This window comes from Ovis aries, chromosome 3 (genome assembly GCF_016772045.2).
Source record: "Ovis aries strain OAR_USU_Benz2616 breed Rambouillet chromosome 3, ARS-UI_Ramb_v3.0, whole genome shotgun sequence".
Lineage (NCBI taxonomy): Eukaryota > Metazoa > Chordata > Mammalia > Artiodactyla > Bovidae > Ovis > Ovis aries.
The window spans coordinates 206,814,358-206,830,167 of record NC_056056.1 but is presented as its reverse complement, the minus strand read 5'-3'; the positions used below and the strand labels follow the sequence as shown (position 1 = coordinate 206,830,167).

The window sequence follows — 15,810 nt, the reverse complement described above, 5'->3', positions numbered from 1 at the left end:
GGGCAGGAGGAGAAGGGGAAGACAGAGGATGAGATGGCTGGATGGCATCATGGACTCGATGGACGTGAGTCTGAGTGAACTCTGGGAGTTGGTGATGGACAGGGATGCCTGGCATGCTGTGATCCATTGGGTTGCGAAGAGTCCATCATGACTGAGCGACTGAACTGAACTGAAGTGAACTGTGGTGCTGGAGAAGACTCTTGAGAGTCCTGGACTGCAAGGAGATCAAACCAGTCAATCCTAAAGGAAGTCAATCCTGAATATTCATTGGAAGGACTGATGCTGAAGCTGGAGCTCCAACACTTTGGCCACTTGATGCAAAGAGCCGACTCATTGGAAAAAGAAAAAAATCCTTCCCTGTTGCTGGGAAGGAATGAAGGCCGGAGGAGAAGGGGACAACAGAGGATGAGATGGTTGGATGGCATCACTGACTCGATGGACATGAGTTTGAGCAAACTCTAGGAGATAGTGAAGGAGAGGGAAGCATGGTGTGCTGCAGTCCATGGGTGTAACTGAGTGACTGAACAACAGAAAGAGGACATACCAGGCAAAAGTTAGGACAATCCAGCAAAATAATTGGAGTAAAGAGGACCACGTAAGTGAATGGAGAGTTAATCTAGGAAATGCTTGAACGTAAAATATTGATGTTCTGTAGTTAGTTGAGATTGACAGTGATAGCATCTTCCCCCCTAAGACCTATCTCAAACAGATTCAGTAGTTAATATTTTTAATAATTTTATTCAAGTTTATTTTCTCTTGACATTGTACATAGAATGTTTCTATCTAAGTGACACATTAATCATTTATCTACCAGGTCTATGATATGGAGAAGCAGCAAAACCATGCAATACTACAAAAACTATATGTTATATACTGAAAAGTGATAGAAGCGGGTAAAAAAAAAATAAAGAAGTAGGGACAAAAGCTAGACATTGCAAAGGGATTGGTTTAAGAACTACTCATGTCTATGGGTTAGCTGACAGTGGTTGGACAAGGGGTTCCCTCCCACCCACACATTCTTTCCTTCCTCTTCCTTGTTGATCACAGACCACTGGGTCCCTGCAAATTCACATTATCACAGGGAGGAAGGCGGAAGTAGTTGGAGCGTCGGAGTCGCCTTGGGGGCAGACCAGCCTTCTGACGGCAGAGTTCATCTAGAAGAGAAGCAGAGCATGTTGAGATGAGAATGTAGGAAGGTGGCCAGGGCTCCAAGAAAAGAGAAGAAGAAAGAGGAGACTGCAGGGTGGTGCAGTGAAAGGGTTGGAGAGAAATAGATCAGGGTTAGAACCTGGGATCTGTCACTTACTGGTTGTTTACTCCCTACCAGAAAGAGTCTTGACTTTTCTGAACCTCACCATCCTTTTCTGCAAAACAAGCATTGAAATACCTGCTTCAAGAATGTAGTTGAAAATGAAAGACTGGATGCAAAAGAACTGAGCACAGGTGGTCAGTTCTTAGTCACACCTTGCTTCCAATTCTTCTAATTATAGACTTATTAAACAGCAGGAAAAAAAAAATGAGGTCCAGTCATTCAAAAGTGTTTACTGTGTGCAAATGGCTAACTTTAGCAAGTCCCCCGAGACACTTGAAAGTGCCTCGAGTCCCAGATACTCATCCTCAGTGTCAAGGTGCTTCCCTTGCAGGTGGCTTGCAGAGCCAATGAAGGCGAGGGCTAAGTTTCCTTCTGCGAAGTTAAGTACAGCTCTTACTCAGAGGGGGTCGGTGCAAGGCCGGCAGCTGAGTCAGAGTGGCTTTTGCATGTGGTGACTTTGACGACGGTAGCCATCATCTGGGGCTGGGCCAGGGGAAGGTGAGAAATAGTGTTTTCACACCGCACATAGTGTCTAACCACACATTTGGACTCTTGTAATTTTTTTTTTTTTTAATAAAATCTACCTTGCTCTACCTCTGAAATTTTACAAGAAGCAAGGGAAATGGTTCTTGGAATTGGTGGACTATTGTTAAGGTAACCAGTGTTCAGCCAATGTCCAAGTGATTTTTTTATGCATCCAAATGTTATAGTGTTTAAATTAGTGGCTTTTTTCCCACCTGGACTTATGAACGTGGCTGCAGGACTAGTAGAGACTGTTATTTGTAATAGTGGACTTGGCTTTTCATCTCTGCAAATGATCTTCAAAGTAGCAGAGCAGCTGAATGCACTAGCTATACATAAGAGAAGTTTGGGGTTTCTGTCTAGTTGGAAAGGGATTTAGCGGTGCTTTCTTAACGGTTATCAATTTTTTAATGTTAATAATGGAAGATAATTGCTTTATGATGCTGTGTTTCTGCTGTATGACAAAGTGAGTCAGCTATGTCTTGTTTACTTGCTCAGTCATGTCTAACGCTTTATGACCCCATGGACTGTAGCCTGCCAGGCTACTCTGTCCATGCCGAGAATACTGGAATGGGTTACCATTTCCTTCTCCAGGGGATCTTCCCAACCTAAGGATCAAACCCGAATCCTCTGCATTGGCAGATGGGTTCTTCATGGCTGAGCCACCAGGGAAGCCCTATACGCATTCATATATCCCCTCCCTCTTCAGCCTCCCTCCCTCCTCCTCTCCTTCCACCCCTCTAGGTCATTACAGAACACAGAGCTGAACTTCCTGTGCTGCACAGCAGCTTTGAGGGTCATGAATATACCAAACATGGTGCTTTCTTTATATTGTTTATTGGGGTAACTAGGTGGAGCAGGAGCTGATGGAAGTCAGCCTAAAGCCCTCCTCCAAAGCCACATCTTGGAACTGTTAGCACCTTGCCCCAGTTATCAGTTGCTCTCATTACTGTTCCTCCCCATCAAAGCTAGTCTTACCTTTCATAGCTTCGTGTTCTTTACAGACAAGACGGGAGCAGATCTCATTGTTGATGACGTACATGCGCCGTGAACTGCCATAGATCCAATGCCATGGTGCAAGAAGGATATGGAAAAAGCATTGAGAGGGAGAACTAGCCTCTGCCTGAGATGTCTCTTTCAACTCCTGCAAATACTTGGATTTCCTTAAGTATTTCAGACTTCCCACTCCCACCCCACCCAAGTAGTGTAGAAGATAGAATGGTATCGATCACGCTTGTTAGTTACAACTTTGCACATTCCACCTAGACTCAAGCTTTAATACTTCCCACACTACTCCCTACTATTTTCTGCCTTCACACTTGCATCTTCAGCTCCAGCCTATTTCTCAGATGTGATGAATATGATAAACCAGTGTTTCCCTCATGACCATCCTTCCTCCAGTACTCAGCATCCTTGCCTTCAGCATCTACATGTTAGTTAAACTGTTCCATGTGCCTCAATCCAGACTCAAGGTTCTTTTTTTCTTCTATCATAATACAGTTCCCATTACTTATTTCTCAGGTCTTAAGTCTATTTGCTTTTCTTGAAAAGTATTTTTATTTTTAAAAAAGCTTTTTATTTTGTCTTGGGGTAGAGCTGATTAATAATGTTGTGATAGTTTCAGATGAACAGCAAGGAGACTCAACCATAATATACCCGTATCCATTCTCCCCCATGACATTGAGCAGAGTTCCCCGTGCTACACCTTAGGTCCTTGTTGGTTCTCCATTTTAAATACAGCAGTGTGTACATGTCCATTCCAAACTCCCTAACTATTCCTCACCTGTATCCTTCTTCAGCAACCGTAAGTTCATTCTTTAAGTCTGTGCAGACTCTAGGTTCTAATTGGCACCTTTGGAATAGCTAAAAGGGTGATGCTTAAAACTTCTGCCGCCTTAGAGACTGAAATTCCAGAGTGGGTGCTCATTAAATAGTTACTGACATGAAAATGCTATCATGGGCGGCTCTCTAGGTGATACGGGACCCTTTACCTGGTGAAGCATATCTGATGGAGGCATTGCTTGATTGGCCGATGCACGGAGTAGAGTCTTGTGCAGGCGAATTTCTCATCCCGGCACTCTGAAGATACCCACCATAAAAAACACATGGTTAGAGGAATGGAGGAGGAGAGAAAGAGCTGGGGAAACCTACAGAGTAGTCTCTACAGAGGATCACTGTAAGCTGGGGTATGTTCTTCTTGTAACCAATACAAAGCAATAAAATCCATCTCTTTGCAACCCCGTGGACTGTAGCCCACTAGGCTCCTCTGTCCATGGGAATTCTCCAGGCAAGAATACTGGAGTGGGTTGCCATGCCCTCCTCCAGGGGATCTTCACAACATCGAACCCAGGTGTTCCGAATTGCAGGCTGATTCTTGACCAGCTGAGCCACCAGGGAAGTCCACAAAGCAATAATAGATGTTGGCTAAACAATGAAATTTAGGTGCTTCCCTACCTGAAAGGACAGAGAATAAAATAGTCCCTGTGGGTTCTTCTAGGAAAAAGTCCTTCTAGGGTTAGACAGGTGGCAACATGAAAGATGAAATGCTAACAGTCATATTCTGAAGAATTTGAATTCTAAAGTGGGTCACAATTTCTCTGTTCTGATGGTTTTGAACCCTAGCTGCACATCGGAATTATCAGTATGTTAGAGAAAGCATGACATCTACAGTAATGTTGAGTCCTTGAGGTCACTTCCTGACCCACTAACAAACAGACTATGTTCAAAGTTAGTTTATGGAGAGGACTGTTCTGGGACCATGCAGTGGTGATCCCATCTTTTCCCCATGACCTTTAGAACAGGAACTCGTAGACAGTGAGGTAGGGTGGGAAGGACATGAAGAAGACTACAGATATTCTTTGAGAAAGAATTGGAAATAAAACTAGATGATGTACCAAGTATTCTCCCAAGAACAAGGAGATTAGGAATTTCCAGGAAGAAAAAAAAAAAGCTTAAGAAAAATACAGACAAAAGACAATCATACCTGTGGTGGTATTTTTGTCGTTGAGTGAGGCTGAAAGGAGGAAATTTTATTCAGTTATTATTGGTTCTAGAAGTCACTGCCCTGTAACTGTCATGTTGCCTTACTTGAGACCCGTGTGTGTGCTCAGTCAGGTTCGACTCTTTGTAACCCTGTGGACTGTAGCCCACCAAGCTCTCTGTCCATGGGATTTTCCAGGAAAGAATACTGGAGTGGGTTGCCATTTCCTTCTCCAGAAGATTTTCCCGACCCAGGGATCAAACCCTCATTTCCTACGTTAAAGGTGGTTTCTTTACCGCTGTGCCACCAGGGAAGCCCCAGTCCTAACCTAGGGGCAAGTTAAATACTGGCTGAATTTGTAGAATGGAGAGTAAGTCAAGGAGTAAGATGCATCTCGAAGAAATGGACTAACCATGGGAGTTACCTATAAAATGTTATCGGAAGGGTTGCTAATAGGATACTATAAGAAGAATGTTAGCTAGGTGATCTCATCTATCCCCGGTTTCTTTGTTTCCTCTGCACTGGTTCTTAGTTGCAGCATGCAGGATCTTCACTGGGGCATGTGGACTCTCAGCTGTGGCATATGGGATCTACTTCCCCTACCAGGGATCGAACCCAGGCTCCCATGGTTTCAATCACAGGCTTATATGCTGAGAATTCTCAAACTTCTATGTCTAGCTCAGAACTTTCTTCTAATAAGCTCCAGGTCTACAAATTCAACTTCCATTTTGTGGAAGAGCTCGTGGATTTTTTTTTTTTTTTAAAAGATCCTTCCATGTCTCAAACTGCCTTCTTTCCCTTCACCGATTCAAAATGTTCAGTGAATGGTGCTACCATCCACCCAATAGCTACCATCTATCTAATAGAAAACTGAACTTCCTCTCAATAGCCTCTGCTCCCTGACAGCTCATTTCTCTCCCATACCTCTAACAAAATAATTCAGGACATCATATTTTATTGGGACTAGGCAGCAGCATTCTTGCTGGCTTTCCAATTCAATAATCTGCTTAGAACTTTCCTTTGCATGAACTGTTCTCTGGCTGGTTTTCATTTCCATCCTAAGTCTTTGCCTATATTGTTTTCTTTACCTGAAAGCTCTTCGCCTTTCCATTCATTTGATTCACTTCTGTTTGTCTTCCAGGAATCAACTTAGTCAATGTGCCCTTCAGAAAAGCCTTTCCTAACTCTCAACACTGAATATAGTCAAGGACTTTGAGATTTCACAGCTTCTTTTGCTTGATTCCATATGTTTGGTGAAGCTGAATAAAATTATCCATTTCTTTGTCTTATCTCGTCTGTTAGACAAAAGATGTTTAGAAGAAAATCAGTTTTGTTCACCTTTACCTTTACCCATTCAATCTTGGAAACTTGGAGAGAAAAATCAAACCTTGGCAGTTTATGTATCAAACCACAGTTCTTGCTTGTTAGGGGCTCAAACATGTCATTAATTTAAATTAAACTGTTGGGCAAATGCGCTGCATAACATATAGTCTTATTTAGGGTTCTTCACCAGCTGTGCTGTCTTCCATCATGGGTATTGCGGGAAGCCCAGAACAGCCCCCGTGGCCCTGAGGTCCTAGGTCTGAACTCACCCAGGTCATCGGTAGAAGGCTTGATATCAGCCAGAACTGAAAAGGCACAAAACAGTGATGTGAGAAGGGTTCCAGATTGACAAACAGGAAGGCACAGGGCAGGAGGGAGAATGTGGGTAACAGGAAAAAGCTGAGGCAATGGCTGGGTTTTTTATATTGTGTCCAGGGGAAGAGAGTTTATTGAAGATAATTTTTTTTGAGTATTATTTGGCCTGTTGACATTGGGAGTCTTTAGGTATGTTTTTTGAAGCTATGAATCCACTTTGCTTCCTCTTTTTTAGGGGGCCAGGAAGCATCCCCTTCCCAGTGGTAAAAATTATAAGATTAATTCAACAGCTAGAATAAATACTGTGACTATTAACATGAAACGTGACGTTTTTAAGAGCTGGAGTGAAACCTACCTGTTTCATCTGTAGCAGGATCATTCACCAGATCTGCAAAGATATGATGGACGCAGGGAATGAAAAAATGCAAGCAGGAAAAACAGCAAAGGGAAAAACAGGGTGAGGCATGATGATCTAAAAGGAGGAAAGATTGCAGGGAAAGAATACGGACTCTTGGGGGGAAATATAACGGACTATCACAGAGGGAAAAGGATGCGGCAAAAAGATTGGGCATGTTTATAGCTTTGGTGGCATCTAAGACAGACAACAGGGCTCTGAATCCGTCTCTCTCTCTTTTTAAATAATATTTATTTATTTGGCTGTGCCAGGTCTTAGTTGCAGCATGAGGGATCTAGTTCTTTGAGCAGGGACACCTGCTCTAGTTCTTTGAACTTGGGCACCCTGCATTGGGAGCATGGAGTCTTAGCCACTGGACTACCAGGGACATCCCTGAGACTCTTTGCTAGTCTTCCTCTTACTTTATACAGACATCATCCTGGATCCTTCTATCCACAGTGTGAGAGCAAGGAAATAAAAGAATATCTTACTAGGATCTTCTGTGAATGTTTCTGAAGTCACTGTGGTCACATCATCTGCATAAAAACAATCAGAAAACACTTTCTGAGCATTCTCTGCCCCTCACCCCCGACCCCTGCACTCCCAGGAAGTGAAATTGTCAAGCACAGACACCATCATGTAGTAAGATCCTAAAAGTATTTTTCTTTGTTTCCCAACCAAAGTCCTTTCCTCTGTAACCCAAACAAATCTCACCCTTTTGCTACTCCCATGAATATACTCATACAATCCTAACCCTAAATTGTCCCTTTCCCATTGTTCTTATTTAGAGGAATGAATGAACTATGTGGCCATCCAGATAGTCTACTGATTAAACTTTGGTTCAGCATTGGACTGCAAGAATGACTTCATCCTAACAGATAATAACTGATACAGCTAGTTAGGGATTACTATGGGCTTGCTTCACAGATGGTAAAACAGCATCAACAAAATAAATAACTCATCCAAGGTCATAGAGCTTGTTGATAGTTATTATGGGCTGAGGACCTCTTTGTGATGCTTATTTAAATGAAAATTGTCTTTCTCAAAAAGACTGTGATTTAAAAAAAAAATCTTTTGACTGTGCTACTGTGCATGTGGGATCTTAGTTCTCTGACTAGGCATTGAACTGGCACCCCCTGAAATGGAAGTGCAGGATCTTAACCACTGGATCAGCAGGGAAATCCCCAGACTGTGATTTTTGACATTCATGATTTTGATATTTTTGGATATCAGTCTGATGATTCTCTCTACACAGTGTTCACAAGAGGTTACATTGGTCGTTTTCTGATGCTCACAGTGATAAGTGAGGTAGAAAGAGAGACGAGGAGGGGAGATGCTTTGCTATTGATCCTTGGAAAGTGAAAACAAAAGGAGAAGTAAAAAATGGTCCAGGTCTTAAGATGGAAGATATTTGGATAAACTAAGAAAACTTCATCTGAAACTGTACATAATAGCAACTCCTGAAACAAATAGTCTGAATTAACAAGCAACATAAAAAAAGCAGTGTGAAGAACTAGACGTTTAACAAACATCCCATCTGTAATGAACCTTTACTGTAAAAGGCTTATAGTCATTATCGGTTTTTCCCACTAGAGGTCAGCAAATCCACATAATACTTTGCCTTGAGGTCCGCATACAACTGTCAGATTTACAATCTGGTGAGAAGAGCATTTTTATAAAGCATATCAGAGTTACTGATCCTTGTACTAGAAGCAAAACACAGAACATTTTAAAGGAATTTCCCCTGCTTATTCCTCAGTCATCTTTTAGAAAAAAATTCCAGATAGGCATCAGATGGGACAGGAAAATTTTACGTCTTTTTAACACTTTTTAACATAAGCTTTCTTCTTTCAGAGCAGATTTTGATAAAAAGGAATTCAAGTTTGCTCCAGTCCCACAGGATAAATGAAAAACCACTGACCCGATTCATTCCAGAGGCTGTAAGAAGGGAGTGGATTTTCTCCAGGGTGTAGCCAATTCCTGTCCTGTTTCCAGTTCTCTCCAGCTACATTCCAGTCCAACCACTCACGGAAATAGAGGAAGCAGTGGGTGAACAAAGGGTTTGAGAATATCCTAGCTGTGTTTTTAGAATTTCAGGCAGAGTACTAGTTTTCTGCATATCCCTCAGTTTACCCACCTTTTCCATGAGCTACCTCCACAAAAGCTTAAGGACTGATGAATGTTTTCTGAGAAGGAATCTTATGGAGACATTTTCATCAGCTCTTACAATATTTCTGCTCAAAAAGCATCACAAAGTCATAAAACAGGACTGGACCTTAACCAGCCCAAAGAAAAGAATTTTGGATGTTAGCGCTGGGACTTCCCAGGTGGCTCTAGTGGCAAAGAGTCTGCCTGAAATTCAAGAAACATGGGTTTGATCCCTGGGTGGGAAAGATCCCTTGGAAGAGGGAATGGATACCCACTCCAGTATTCTTGCATGGGAAATCCAATGGACAGAGGAGCCTGGTGGGCTACAGTCCATAGGGTCACACAGAGTCAGACACGACTGAGCATCTGAGCACAGCACAGCACAAGGCTGGAATAAAATCTGGGTTCAAAAATGTAAGGATTCAGGCCAGAACAGAGAAAAGGTTTTTCTGTATTTTTATTTCTTCTACCAAGATGCACAGTAAGAAATTATATTGTGAGCCAGTATACACATATAAAACAGAAAGAAGAGTAAAAATAATACTTTACTTCTGTAATCTACTTGCAGTGTACTCTATTTATCTTCCAAGAAATATTTATTTTGGCGGTGCAGAGTCTTAGTTGAGGCTCTTAGGATCTTTAGTTGTGGCATGGGGGGTTTGGTTCCCTGACCAGGGATCAAATCTGGGTCCCCCTGCATTGGAACCATGGAGTCTTAGCCACTGGACCACCAGGGAAGTCCCCAGTGTACTCTGTTTTAATTTTAGTCTATCTTAACTCATTAAAAGCACCAGTTGTGACCCACTCATTAGATTTTTCGACTCATTAAAGGGTTATATACTGCAGTGCTCTCAAGGGTTGGGAAAACCAAGAGAAATTATAATTATGTTGGTGCCAAGAGGCAACTGCAGATGTTGAATCGAGCTGAAGGAAGCGGACCTTCGGAAGCCAAAACTTATGGATTCTGTCTCATTGAGCCACGATTTCCCTACAGGGCTGGGAAGACTTCTTTTTCCGTCTGCAGTTTAGTTTTTCCATTCTTACATGGATAGGAAAATTCTGTTAGGAGTAGTGGGCGTTATCCGAGGGTGTGGAAATGAGATGGACATAGAGAAGATTTGAGTGAAGTTATTTCAGTAGTGAATGAGAAAGTTTTATGAATGGGATGACAGAATTGTTGAATTCAATTCTATTATTTCACACACCTTGGCACTTCATCTCTGTATGGTACGACAAATTCTTGGAACTTTGACCATTTGGCTCCATTGTCCAGATAAGAACCCCAACAGAGCCCAGATGCATGGGATCACTTACCTCCTCGCTGTCCGCTGACTCCTAGGGGTGTCCGGCCTGCACAAAGGAAGAAGTATGTGAATGCGTCCAGCTCTATACCTCATAAAGCTTTTCTGCGATGAACCAGAAAATGATGGGAAAATTGCTGTACTTGCCATGTTTTATTTCTGTTACAGCTCCGTATAGAAATAGGCAGACTGTTAGTGCTACACACAGACACGGAAGCACTCAAAGACAGGAGACTGCTGAGCACAAAGGGGAGCCCTGACTCAGAAGGCCTCTTGCTTTCAGGCCGTCCAGAAGGGGTGGGGTCTTGATCCACCCACCAGGCAGCAGCCCTTCCTGATGGCCTGTCCTTCCATTCCCACAGCCAGCCCCTCCAGCTACACTACTGAAAAGGGCCCAAAATGATTATCTCACAGTCTGTGTTGGGCAGAATAAGAAAAAAAAAAAAGAGAATAGGATTTTTTTTGGAAAGCCCAAGGTTCACTTTCTGTGGCCAGTCGTCTAGTTCAGTTCTGTGCAATCTATGAAGATCATTTTCCTTTTGTCTACAGAGGTGGCAACATTTTCTGTGTGCACGTGAGTCTGCTTGTGTGAGTCTGATGCTTGCGTTTGTTAGGTTAATGTATCCCCACTGTTTTCCTTCACAGTTTAAGATGTGCTGTGTGCTCAGTCACTCAGTCCAACTGTTTGTAGCCCCCGTGGACTGTAGCCCGTCCGGCTCCTCTGTCCATGGGATTCTCCAGACAAGAATACTGGAGTGGGTTGCCATGCCCTCCTCCAGGGGATCTTCCTGACCCAGGGACTGAACCTTCATCTCCTACGGCTCCTGCATTTCAGGGCAGGCAGATTCTTTACCGCTGAGCGACCAGGGAAGCCCCTTCTTCATGGTTTAAACTTGAGTTTCTTGTGAGGTGGTCCTTATGTCTGTGTACACAATTGTATACATCAGCTTCTCTTTTTGCTTTCTTATTTTTTTGGAGGGGAGGTGTGTCCTGGGATCTGTTTCCTGACCAGGGATTGAACCTGGGCCATGGCAGTGAAAGCACTGTGTCCCAACCGCTGGGCCACCAGGGAATTTCCTCCTTTGGTATTTGTTTCCCTGTTTGTATATTTATGAGAGCGGCCCTCTCGGTTAACATGCATTTGCGTGTATCTTAGTTTTGCTTTAATTTCATAACGCTCAGGCTGCCTTCTCCCAGATCTGAGGTCGTCTCTAATCACATCCCTCTAATCACAAAGTCTTTTCTTCTCTTCTCTCTCTCATTTTTTGGTCATGCTGCAAGGCTTACACCTTAGTTCCCCAGCCAGGAACTGAACCTAGGCCCTTGGCAGTGAGAGCGCAGAGTCCTAACCAGGGGACTGCCAAGGAACTCCCCTCATTCTTTGACTTCTCTTTAATGGGCAATTCTAGAATTAAATAGCATTATTCCCCTTCAGCCTCCTTGCATCCTCCCTCTAACATACACCTCTACCCACCTCGGAGGAGCTGACATTTTAGGGAGAAAAGAAAAAAGGTAGGGACTCACCAGAGGACATGATGAAGGCGGTGAGAAGCAGGAGCACTTTGGGTCTGAAGAACACCATATCTGACAGGTGAGTGGGGAAAGTGGAGACAGTGATCAGCACTTCCGTTCCAGGCAAGCATATCTGTAGGGTGCCTTGCTTCCCAAGGTCTTACCTGGTCCCTCATAAGTCTCAGACCCTTCCTCTCTTTTCTTCCAACACTTCTTCAAACTCTCTTCTGTGATCATTTGCCATCATTCTCACCCCTTCTTTCCCAGAAAGTCAGGAAGTTTTATACTCTACATGGTTCATGATGGGCCCCCCATCCACCCCATGGCCTCTTTAGTCCCTAGTATCTAAACTTTTGTTTTGATATCTGTGACTTTTAAAAAAATAATATCTGTTCATCTAAGTGTCTCCTCATTTGAATTCCATGGATAACTGGGATGTCTGTTCAATTCTAAATCAGTGACATTCTCCATTGCCTGCTTCCAGCCCTTTCACACACACACACACACACACACACACACACACACACACCCTCCCTCCCTCCCTCCCTCCCTCCCTCTGTCTATTTAGGGTTTTAGACAATCCAAGCCACTCACTGTTGATGGTTCTCTGCTCTTTCCACCGAGTCCTTTGGTTGTTGAATGTGTATCTCTCTCCTTCTCTGTTCCACTTTGGCTGGGGTGTAAGATGAACAGGGCCACTCCCTGGAAAGGACTTCGAATTTGGCGTACTCTGAAACAATGAGATGAGGGAGAGCAAGGAAGAGAGAGAGAGAGGGAGGGAGGGAGGGAGGGAGGGAGGGAGAAAGCCAGGCTAGAGGAGTCTGATTCAGTGCTACTGTGATGCAGGGAGGAGAAGGGCAATGGGGTTTTGCAGTCACTCACACCCTCGTTCCAAAGGTTATGATCACACTGATGAGAGATGGTGCTGCTCCCTTGACGGGTTGGCTCAAGCTCATATATGCCTTTGTTCCATGAACCACCATCTGGCCCCAGTCTCACTTTGTCCTTGGGTTACTTTTTACCTAAAGAGAGAGAGAGAGAGAAAAAATAAAAAAAACCCCGCAGAATATGTTTTTGTGTCTCTGGCTGTCTTCCATATTTGAATCATTCTTCCAACCCCCTTTCTCACTTTTGTCTTTTTAGAATTGTGCTCCCCCAAATTTCTTTGTTTCTTTGTGTCTCTCTTTTTTCTTTTCCTTTTGTCTTGACCCACACATTTAGCCTTTCCCCACCCACCCCCATAATCTCATTTATTGTCACATCCAAACAAACACAGACACCACAGGAGTTTTGTCCTGGAGAAAGCCTGGCTGTCTTAGGGTTAGGGACAGTTAAGGAATATAGGACCCTCACCCTTCTGTAATGTGCAGGAGCTCCATGAGAGAAGACGCCAGCCTTAGGCTGTCGTTTGGTTTTGTTTAAGCTTTTGTTAAGAATCTTGGTTTCTGGACTCTTGAGGACAAAAATGCCATCAGAAGGCCAATGAAAATTGGGAGCCAAGTTCATTCTGCTTGCTTTATTTCCCATCATATCACATAATATGTATATAACACTTTCTCTGATCCAGGAGCTATAAAAACTTTGTCTTTGCTCTTATTCCTAGAAACTCTCATGCTTAGACAATTACAACATCTCCACTTCAGCAAGAATAAACTTGAATGACAGAAATGCAAATCTGAAAAATGGTTGACCTTAGGTGCACTAGCAGGGTGTCAAGTTATCTGTTAGCTTCCTTAGTCTATATTCCGTTCCCTGAACAGCTAAATTAGAGAAGCATACTGGTAGACCCTGGTGGCTCAGTGGTAAAGATTGTGCCTGCCAATGTAAGAGGCTTGGGTTTGGGGGTACTTCCCTGGTGGTCCAGTGGTTAAGAACCTGCCTTGCAATGGGGGCTACGCAGATTCAATCCCTGGCTGGGGAACTAAGATCCCATGTGCTACTGGCAACTACCAAGTCATGCCTGCCTTGAATAAGACTGGTTGCCGTGATATAAATAAATAAATAAATATTTAAAAAAAAAAAAAAAAGAGTCTCGGGTTTGATCCCTGGGTTGGGAAGATCCCCTGGAGAAGGAAATGACAACCTACTCCAGTATTGTGCCTGGAGAATCCCATGGACATAAGATCCTGGTGGGCATCAGTTCCATGGGATCATGAAGAGCTGGACACGACTGAGCAACTGAGGGCCAGCACCAGCACAGCTAGACAGAGCAGATAATATTAATGGGTTACAGACCAGAAGAAAGAAGAGAATTAATGATGGAAGAAGGGAGGAAAGGAGGAAGGAAGGAAGGAAGCGGTCCTGAGGAAGGAAGAGCTATGGACCTAGAAAGAAGCAAATAGCACCTGTGGTTTCTCTTCGGGAGCTATACCTGCTCCATCTCTGAACTACGCGGGTTCTGGTTAGTTCCCAGAACAAATCTGTGGACCAAACCCAAGTCTTCCTCACTAGCCTGGTCCAAAACTTGATCTTTTTCCATCTGCTCCATAATGAGAGTGCAGAGGCTGCAAAACAGATGTCTGGGGAGAGCCAGAGCAAGGAAAGGCAGGGTGGTGGGTGTGGGGAAGGAACGAAAGCAGACGCAGAGCAGAACTCAGGCAGGACACACAATAGAGGGCCTAGAGCCACACTCATGTTTTCCGTGAAGCACAGACAGATGGAGGAACTGAACTCCGGCCAGTCGTTTGGCAGGGCCGGCAATGACCTCAACTTGCTGGCCCAGCCAGAGACTGTAAGACTGTATCTCCGGAAAGCCTCCCCAGGCAGTAGGAGGGGGCGCTCTCCTGGAGTCCCAGGGCGCGGGGAGTCTGAAGTTAGAGCTGAGAAAACAGGGACAGAATGTTCAGAGCAAGCAGAAGGAGAAGGCAGGCAGCGAGTGGGACCTCGGAAGGAAGGGAGGGAGGAAGCTGGAAAGAAGGCGGGAACTAGTGAAAGCAGAAACCACCCTGTATTCTTGCTGGTCCTTCAAGGATGTCATTTATTTGCAAGTACTTGGGTTGATTTCTTATTCATGACCTTAGAGAGCTTCAGATTTACTTTTCTCTGGTGGTTATCATTATAATTACATCAAGTCAAAGTCAGCACCCATGGCCCAGGAATGAGCGACTGCCACCCAGAGACGTGAGCTGAGACTCTCCCCAGGGAAGACCTCCCTGAGCTGCAGTCCGTATATTCATCCAATACAAGCTGGAGCTGCTGCAGGTCAAGGACACAGGAAAGGCCTCCGAGGAATTGACTGGCAGGTGCAGAAGCAACTTAAGGCAGGCATTCTCATGTTTGAGAGAGCCAGGAAAATACTAGTTTTTTAAAGGAGGTCTCCAATCGGTGGACAATGGGTAAAATGCAAAGAGAGAGAAGGGAGGCAGAGACACAAGACAGTGTGCTGGTTTATTCATCTGTTTACTGGCCTGTGAAGAATACACCCATTAGTTGAAGGCCTCTGGGCAAATGTACAGAAACGTTATTACTGCGGTATGATCCAACTAAATTAAATCCAGGGCCTAAACACACACAGATCCCATAAAAGGGAAGAGAGGAAAGGAGGAGGGTTATATGAGGTGGGGATGGGGGGTGGGGGAGTGCTGTGTGTAGCAGAATGAAGCAATAAAGCAGTAACAGCCAAACTAAGAGATGGACTCAGCGGAGGCCTTCAGAGCCAACAAACGTATGTCCTCTGAGACCTTGGGCTGGGGAGAGCCTCCCTCATCTTAGTAACCATGCACCTCTCCAATACTCTGCTCTTTACACCTCCATGCCTTGCACTTTCTGTTCCTTACTTTCTGAAATATCCTTTTCCCAAATCCAGTAAAGGCCTGTGAAAGTGTTAGTGTTTGTCACTCAGCTGTGTCCTACTCTTTGCAACCCCGTGGACTGTAGCCTGCCAGGCACCTCTGTCCATGGAATTCTCCAGACAAGAATACTGGAGTGGGTTGCCATTTCTTTTTCCAGGGGACCTTCCCAACCTAGGGATCAACCCTGGGTCTCCTGCATTACAGGCGGATTC

The 15,810-nt window shown here is 44.1% G+C and overlaps 1 protein-coding gene across 2 annotated transcripts; it reads right to left on the bottom strand.

The window, feature by feature from the left end:
• Positions 1–718: 718 nt before the first annotated feature.
• MFAP5 (microfibril associated protein 5) lies at positions 719–12,489 on the bottom strand. 2 transcript variants are annotated; one of them, XM_015094961.3, is made up of 10 exons: positions 12,402–12,489; positions 11,820–11,879; positions 10,309–10,344; positions 7,338–7,382; positions 6,808–6,840; positions 6,407–6,442; positions 4,818–4,847; positions 3,826–3,913; positions 2,813–2,886; positions 719–1,154 (listed from the first exon to the last, which is right to left on the bottom strand). In XM_015094961.3, exons 2-10 carry the CDS (start codon positions 11,875–11,877, stop codon positions 1,042–1,044), a joined length of 513 nt encoding a protein of 170 aa, XP_014950447.1. In that variant the 5' UTR covers positions 11,878–11,879; positions 12,402–12,489; the 3' UTR covers positions 719–1,041. The 2 variants fall into 2 exon arrangements, with proteins under 2 accessions (XP_014950447.1, XP_014950448.1); XM_015094962.3 differs by lacking the exon at positions 6,407–6,442.
• Positions 12,490–15,810: the final 3,321 nt, after the last annotated feature.

Excerpts from the sequence above, each read along its gene's own strand:
- MFAP5 (XM_015094961.3), bottom strand. The coding sequence starts at position 11,877 with ATGGTGTTCTTCAGACCCAAAGTGCTCCTGCTTCTCACCGCCTTCATC. Across the intron at positions 4,848-6,406 it reads GCCTTCTACCGATGACCTGG|CCTCACTCAACGACAAAAAT; the intron begins GTGAGTTCAGAC and ends TCCTCCTTTCAG. Across the intron at positions 1,155-2,812 it reads AGAACACGAAGCTATGAAAG|ATGAACTCTGCCGTCAGAAG; the intron begins GTAAGACTAGCT and ends CTTCTCTTCTAG.